The sequence below is a fragment of the Staurois parvus genome, unplaced genomic scaffold (genome assembly GCF_062004578.1).
Source record: "Staurois parvus isolate SC_StPar_1 unplaced genomic scaffold, SC_StPar_1.0 ptg002113l, whole genome shotgun sequence".
NCBI classification, from domain to species: Eukaryota; Metazoa; Chordata; class Amphibia; order Anura; family Ranidae; genus Staurois; species Staurois parvus.
This window is the reverse complement of record NW_028319909.1, coordinates 4,345,001-4,353,623: the sequence shown is the minus strand read 5'-3', so window position 1 is coordinate 4,353,623 and position 8,623 is coordinate 4,345,001. Positions and strand designations below refer to the sequence as shown.

At 44.3% G+C, this 8,623-nt stretch overlaps 1 protein-coding gene across 1 annotated transcript in view; it reads right to left on the bottom strand.

Annotated features, from left to right (window-relative positions):
• Nucleotides 1–4,639: 4,639 nt before the first annotated feature.
• LOC149432753 (Schwann cell myelin protein-like) overlaps nt 4,640–8,623 on the bottom strand; it is a 50,594-nt gene continuing 46,610 nt past the window's right edge. The window contains exon 10 of the mRNA XM_089665008.1: nt 4,640–6,954. Coding sequence (XP_089521134.1) covers nt 6,883–6,954 — 72 coding nt within the window. The 3' untranslated portion in view covers nt 4,640–6,882. The remainder of the gene's footprint in view (nt 6,955–8,623) is intronic.

The following is an 8,623-nucleotide window of genomic DNA, read 5'->3' as shown; positions in this document are numbered from 1 at the left end:
CAATACATTACATCTTTTTTCTTGGATTTAGATACACTTTATTGTTGAAGTTCTTCTGTCAACTAAAATGAATTAACAAGAAAAGCAAAGAGGAAACAATGGTATTTTTATTTCCTTCTTCATTTTGACGAAAATGATTGTTGTCAGCTAAATTGATATTTGGATACTATTTTTAAACCTATTTCATCATGTATAGTTCGTAATTTACCATTGCAATCTCCGGCTATGCTATCTGCTTAAAAGCAATTGCGCATTACTGATACTCCTACTGGATTGGGTGTGCTGTATGAAAACCAGAGACTCTCTACATTATTAGTTACATAGTTAGTCTGGCTGAAAAAAGACAAAAGTCCATCCAGTTCAACCATTAAAAAAGAAAAGTTATAATCCTATACCCACAGTTGATCCAGAGGAAGGCAAAAAACCCAGCAAAGCACGATCCAATTTGCTCCTGCAGGGAAAAAAGTTCCTTCCTGATCCCCCGAGAGGCAATCGGATATTCCCTGGATCAGCTTTCCCTATAAATGTTATATCCAGTTATATTCTGTGTATCCAAGAAAGAATCCAGGACTTTCCTACAGCAATCCACTGAGCTGGCCACAACCAACTCTTGAGGGAGTTATTGAATGCACTAACGCAGAGCAACCAATCAGAATTCCTCTTGTACCTGTAATGCTTTAACATATTGAATTCTAAATAGTTACTGTGCACTTTGGATTAGCATTTAGCTCATTCCATCCTTTATTACATAAGACCATATACAGTATGACTATTGTATGGTGTTCGTTAGCATTAAAGTGAATGCAAACCCTAATTGATTGACATGGTTTTCTTTGTGCACTGTGTATTGTACTTGCCTTTTTTACGTTTTTTTCATCCTTAGTTGCATCTCAGAGCTGCTAATCTCCTGGCATCATGGCTTGTCTCAGGGCAGGTTTCCTGATGGTGACAACAGTGACTATTTGTCAGGAATGGACTTGCCAGTAATGGTGGGACTCACCTGCCTTGTGGGCTGCAGTACCAGGGATGGCCAGCGGGTGCTCCCAGCAATCAGAGACTCAACCCTGCAGCCAGCCAAACACCTGAAGTTGATTATGCAGGTGTATTTAAGGGATGGCCAGACCTGCAGTCTCTGCCTTGGTGTGTGTTTTTCCTGGGCCCTGTATCTTGTTCCTGCATCCCTGTCCCTGTCTCTGTCTGATTCGTTGCTGACCCTGCCTGATCCGGACCTCTGCTGACTTCTCCTGTTTTATCCCTGGCTTGTGACCCCGACCATTCTCTGCCTGACCCCCTGTACCTACCTGCCCGATTGTTATTGACCCGGCATGCCTGCCGACGCTTGCATTGTATGTACTGTTATCTGTGGGTGGTTTGGTTTGGTTCATTTGCACTGTGTTATGTTTTAGTATTGCACTGCGTTTATGTTTGTATTGTTAGTCTTTAATAACTTATATTGTTTATAACTTATCTGAAGCCTGAGTTTCCCTGCGTCAGTCACACACCTCTGGTCATACCCTGGAGCCCTGACACTATTCCTGTGTAATGTTTGCTGAAGCATCTACTTGCAGTTTTCATCAGAAGCCCATGATAAAAGGTGACAACAAAGAATTAGGAGGCATGGACAATGAGGTGTCACCTAATAACTAGATGTGTCTGAACAAGGACCTTCATTGCAGCATCACCAGGTTTTACTTTAAAGCTACTCTCCAGGCTGGTCTCAGAGACACACATGCACCCCTTCTGTCCAAACCTCCCCCCACCCCACCAACTTATGGTTTCCATAAGAAAATCAAAATCCATGGTTATGTGACATTCCAGCCCAATGTCATGTACCTTGGTTGAAGGCCAAGTCGAAGAGAGGGCTTCCCTTGTGGCTCTGGTCCGTGCACCCCTGAATGTGGTGACAGAGGTACAAGGCTCAAATAAGTACGGTGCTGATAGCTTGATAGCAGGTGATTGCCCCGGTCAGGGATGTAGTCATGGTGAGCCAGGGTCATACATGATGAAACAGCAGCATGGTCAGGAGGCAGACTGGGGTCAGTACCAGGTTAGCAAGCAGAGTGAGGTCCAATAGCAAGCCGAGGTCAACACCAGGACATCAGGCAGAGAATAATCAGAGGAAAGCCGACGTCAACACCAGGAGATCAGGCAGAGAATAGTCAGAGGAAAGCCAAGGTCAGCACCAGGAGATCAGGCAGAGAATAGTCAGAGGAAAGCCGAGGTCAGTACCAGGAGATCAGGCAGAGAATAGTCAGAGGAAAGCCGAGGTCAGCACCAGGAGTTCAGACAGAGAGTAGTCTAAGGCAAGCCGAGGTCAGCACCAGGAGATCAGGCAGAGAATAGTCAGAGGAAAGCCAAGTTCAGCACCAGGAGATCAGGCAGAGAATAGTCAGAGGAAAGCCGTGGTCAGCACCAGGGGATCAGGCAGAGAGTAGTCTAAGGCAAGCCAAGGTCAGCACCAGGAGATCAGGCAGAGAGAAGTCTAAGGCAAGCCAAGGTCAGCACCATGAGATCAGGCAGGGAATAGTCAGAGGAAAGCAGAGGTCAGCACCAGGAGATCAGGCAGAGAATAGTCAGAGGAAAGCCGAGGTCAGCACCAGGAGATCAGGCAGAGAATAGTCAGAGGAAAGCCGAGGTCAACACCAGGAGATCAGGCAGAGAATAGTCAGAGGAAAGCCGAGGTCAACACCAGGAGATCAGGCAGAGAATAGTCAGAGGCAGGGGTGGACTGACCATTTGGAAACTTGGGCACTGCCCGAGGGCCCGGGGTCAGTAGGGGGCCCCATGAGATGCCCCTGGTACCTTTTTCATAGGCTTTTTTGAGTTTGGGCAAGGACACAGGGGCTCCATGATCCCCTATTGCCCGGGGGCCCCATGAGTTGTCAGTCCGCCCCTGGTCAGAGGCATGTTGAGATCAGCACCAGGAGATCAGGCAGAAAGTAGTCTAAGGCAAGTCGAGATCAGCACCAGGAGATCAGGCAGAGAAAGGTCAGAGGAAAGCCAAGGTCAGCACCTGGAGATCAGGCAGAGAAAGTTCAGAGGAAAGCCGAGGTCCGCACCAGGAGATTAGGCAGAGAGTATTCTAAGGCAAGCCGAGGTCAGAATTCAGAATCCACAGAGCAAGGTCAGGAGCAATCCAGGTCAGCAATGGAAAATCAGTCAGTACAAACAGGAACACGGGTCACAGGAAGCTGAAGAACATTTAGTGATTAGTACACAGCAGAGTCTCCTTTAAATAGGCAGCTTGACGTCAATGCGGGAAGATGTGCGCGTCGATGCGCGATGCTGCATAGAGATGAGCGTACATGTCGGCGCACGCTGGGTATTAGCCTGGGCTTGTCTTAATACTTTTTAATACACAGTAGTAAAGGGAAGGATGGCCATCATTGGAAAAGTTCAATGGCGCAAGTATGATGGTTCACATGCAACCAGGGCTACCCTCCAATGGGCACCCAGGAGCATCACTCGGAGCTTAAACCAAAAGATGGAGCACCAGGACAGGTTGTTCACTGGTATAATTCTGCCCCATCTGATTCCTTTACAAGCAGTAGGTTTAATATTTCTCTGCTTCTGCTTCCCTGAGTCCACTCAAACATTTGCAAACAATACTGAGCTCTGATGAAGGGGGAGCAGGAATTGCACCTGTTCTGGACATTAACCTCCCTAGCGGTCTGATTATGTCCATATTTCTGTGCTCAAAGCGGTACATTTTTTTGCATTGAAATATGTATTTTTTTTATTGTAGGCCTGTAATTTTTAGGAATAACTCACTGAAATCTGTCCGAACAACAGTCTAGTAAACATCCCTGGTATGTTACAATTTGAAACACGAAATCATAAATCATAATTTAATAAATAATCATAAAAAATAATATAATAATAATAAATTTAATTCAATAATGTAATCAAACCAAAAACACTGAAATTTGAAATATAGCTCCAAGTTCGCACATCGCTGAGCAAAGTCGCAGAATCGTTTTCAGTGTCTGATGAGGAATTTCCCCCACGAATCATTATCACTCAATTCTGCAAGTGGTTCTGATTTACTATCGCTGTTCTCTAGCCGGTCTAAAACCGCGTCTGACCTAAAGGGACGCTTTTTGGACGCCATGGACGTTTCTCAGTTTCCAGGCAGAAAGAACAGTAAAAATTCAGGCAGGGCGCCGGACAAAGCACTCGAGACAAAATGTATGTGAAATGGTTTGATACAGGAATGTTATACTATGTGATTTTAGTGTATTTAGTGAATGTCACTTTTTGTCATTTTCAAATTTCCCGCCAGTTCCGTCACCCGTACGTCCCGACGCTCGAAGAGGACAGAACCCAGATGAGAGATGCCGGCATCCGCTGGAGGACATTGCCGGGGACACTGCAGGGGGGACATCGTGGGAGCGCAGGATAAGGTAAGTGAAGAAGAGATCCCAGAGCAACGCTGCAGTGTATTCCTGAGTGTAGCTCGGGGGGGTTACCGCTTCTGATACTGAAACTTTACCCCGAGCTACACTCGGGAATACTGCCAGGGGGGTTAATACTGAAAATTGTACAGATAGGCAAATCCTATCTTCATATTGATTAGTGGTTCCAAATTAATAATTACTACTGCAGTGGGGAACAGACACAAAAACATACACTCAGCATCTTTGCAAATAACTTTTCCATTTATTTAGCGCATCTGAAGTTTTTTTATACACATCAGTACGCAGGTATCACATTAATATTACAATTGTACTTTTATGGTAACGAGGGGCATTACATAGGCAGGCTCATTTATAATCAGGACTTTAATTTTTTTTAGAAAATTTACAAATTTCCTTTACACCCCCCAAACATGTGACTGTTCATTTGCCCTTAGTGAAGAAGCCCCTCTGTATTTACTTGGAGCTAACTTTGCTTTCGGTGCTTTCAACGCGGACGATCATTTCCTTTCCTTAGGCGGTTCAGTGTTACATTACATTCACAAATATTCTTCATTGCAAATAATTTTGATCGTAACATCCTGGAAATCAGAGTTCTTCTTTTGGATGGGTTTGTTTCACAGTATATTATCTTTTTTCTATTAGTAAATAGAGGAATGTAACTATTTCACTGTCAGAGACTTTTTTTTTTTATTTTAGACACACATACTGAAATACACTTTTTTATTCACCTTATAAATGCAAATAAAACACTAAAACATTATATACACTATATTGCCAAAAGTATTGGGCCACCTGCCTTTCCACGCATGAACTGTAATGGCCCCCCAGTCTTAGTCCGTAGGGTTCAATATTGGGTTGGCCCCGCCCTTTGCAGCTATAACAGCTTCAACTCTTCTGGGAAGGCCGTCCACAAGGTTTAGGAGGGTGTCTATGGGAAGGTTGGACCATTCTTCCAGAAGCACATTTGTCAGGTCAGGCACTGATGTCGGGGGAGGAGGCCTGGCTCGGAGTCTCCGCTCTAATTCATCCCAAAGGTGTTCTATGAGGACTCTGTGCAGGCCAGTCAAGTTCCTCCACCCAAACTAGCTCATCCATGCCTTTATGGACCTTGCGTTGTGCACTGGTGCGCAGTCATGTTGGAACAGGAAGGGGCCATCCCCAAACTCTTCCCACAAAGTTGGGAGCATGAAATTCTCCAAAATGTCTTGATACGCTGATGCCTTAAGAGTTCCCTTCACTGGAACTAGGGGGCCAAGCCCAACCCCTGAAAAACAACCCCACACCATAATCCCTCCTCCACCAAACTTTACACTTGGCACAATGCAGTCAGGCAAGTACCGTTCTCCTGGCAACCGCCAACCCCAGACACGTCCATCAGATTGCCAGACAGAGAAGCATCGTTGGTCACTCCAGAGAACACGTCTCCACTGTTCTAGAGTCCAGTGGTGGCGTGCTTTACACCATGGCATCCGACGCTTTGCATTGCACTTGGTGATGGAAGGCTTGGATGCAGCTGCTCGGCCATGGAAACCCATTCCATGAAGCTCTCTACACACTGTTGTTGGGCTCATCTGAAGGCCACACCAAGTTTGGAGGTCTTTATCTATTGACTCTGCAGACAGTTGGCGACTTCTGCGCACTGTGCGCTTCAGCATGCGCTGACCCCGCCCTGTCATGTGACGTGGCCTACCACTTGGTGGCTGAGTTGCTGTTGTTCCCAGTTGCTTCCACTTTGTTATAATCCCACTAACAGTTGAGCGTGGAATATTTAGTAGCCAGGAAATGTCACGGATGGACTTATTGCACAGGTGGCCACCTATCACGGGACCACGCTTGGAGTCACTGAGCTCCTGAGAGCGACCCATTCTTTCACCAATGTTTGTAGAAGCAGTCTGCATGCCTAGGGGCTTGATTGTATACACCTGTGTCCATGGAGGGGATTGGAACACCTGAATCACATGATTTGGAAGGCGGGGCCAATACTTTTGGCAATATAGTGTATTTTCTCAAAGTAGAATAAAATGATGGTAGATGCTATTTTTAACCATATCAGTGCAACTGTTCTAAACCAAATCCATACCTTCAGTCAAATACACATTTGAATTCAAAACACAATAAAATATCCACATTTTTTGTAAAATATAAAAGATGAGTCTGAGTTCAGTAAAACATTCCAAGGATGCCAAGATTACCAATTTAAGCAAAATGTTTTCAACAACAATACAATTTTTATCACCGTTCCCTTTCCTTCAGTAATACAGAACAGAAAAATGTAGAGTTGGTGGCACTGAAAACATCATGTTCACTAATTGGTGTTTAAGACACAATTATTAAAAATATTAAATGTATATATTAAAAGAAAGAAAACACTGATTTCTCATAGGAAAAATTTATTTTTTCCTTTTTGCTTTTCAAGGAATTTACTTGTAAGTAACTTATACAGGAGTTTCTTTCATTCTCCTCTCTAAAGGTTTTCATAAAGATTATCTGAATGTAAATCTCTTCCTCCATCTGCAGGTTGAACAGGGAATGATGGCTATAAAAACAAAAATATGATAAACATTTTTTTTTTTTTAAACAGAAATATAATAATATAATATATAAAATATCAATCCTGAGCATATTAGAAGTCTAGATGTAAGTATTAAACCTAGTACTATGCTGGTTCTTTAGGATGGTTACTTCTGTGTTGTAGATGCCACAATTGTAACAGTTTTCAAATAAAACATGCTTGCTATTAAAACTGATAGACTTCCAACAGTCCCTGCTCTAGTCAAAGTCAGTCTAGAACAGCAATGGGCAAACTACGGCCCGGCGGACCTTTTAATCCGGCCCGCGGAGCGTGCTAAAAAAAACCACAGCCAGGGCAGGCAAACATTGGCTGTCAGGATGTGTGTAGGCGGGGCAGCGTGACAAACGTGAAGGGAGCTAGGCTCCTCTCACAGTCCGCCCTGAAGACCGGAACGGCGCGGGAACACGGCGAGAGGAACGCGCGGGGCAAAGGTAAGTGAATTGACACAGGGGGGACTTGGGGACTTAATATGGGGGATGAATTAATATGGGGAATGAATTACTATAGGGGGGATGAATTACTATAGGGGGGATGAATTACTATGGGGGATGAATTACTAGGGGGGATGAATTACTATGGGGGATGAATTACTATGGGGGATGAATTACTATGGGGGATGAATTACTATATGGGGGATGAATTACTATGGGGGATGAATTTATATGGGGGATTAATTACTATGGGGGATTAATTACTATGGGGGATGAATTACTATATGGGGGATTAATTACTATGGGGGATTAATTACTATATGGGGGATTAATTACTATGGGGGATGAATTACTATATGGGGGATTAATTACTATGGGGGATGAATTACTATGGGGGATGAATTACTATCTACTCTTGGTCCGGCCCCCGGGTCCAATATATGAACCCATTGTGGCCCTCAAGTCAAAAAGTTTGCCCACCCCTGGTCTAGAACAAGGGGCTCCAAACTTTCTAAACAAAGGGCCAGTTTACTGTCCCTCAAACTTTAAGGGGGCCAGACTGTGGCCAGTGGGAGAAGAAAATATTTTGCCATCAGTGGGAGTAAACTAAGCCCCATGATTGGTAGTAGGGGGAGTGGAAGGAATAATGTCCTAAGGTTGGTGTCAGCAAGAAGACTAGCACCCCATTGTTGGCATCAGTGGCAGGAACTATGCTCCACTGTTGCTGACAATAGGGGGAGTAATGGCCCAAGGGCCAGATAACAATAAGCAAAGGGCCGCATCCGGCCCCTGGATGATAGCTTGGAGACCACTGATCTAGAAGATCCTAAAGCCAAACTCTGAAGCCCAGAAATGTATCCGGGAATACTCAAGACTTTAACAACAAACAAAACCCATGTGCACCTAGTAGCACAGATCATACTATTAGTTGCCAGCATTCAAATTCTATCATTGCTCTTACGAAGACTCTTGTGTGCACAATCCAAGCAACTGAACCCCAGCCAGGAGCTGTGTCCCTGAACTGATTAACACGTGAATCTTTTTTGTAACCGGCCTGAGAGGAAAAAAAATCTGCATCCAGACCAGGATAGAATAAATAAAAACTGTTCCTCTATGCGTGGCTCTTTTCTTGGTTGGGGTTGAAGTGTTTCCCACATGGAAGAAATATATATTTAAAATATATTTAAAAATATTCTTCCCAA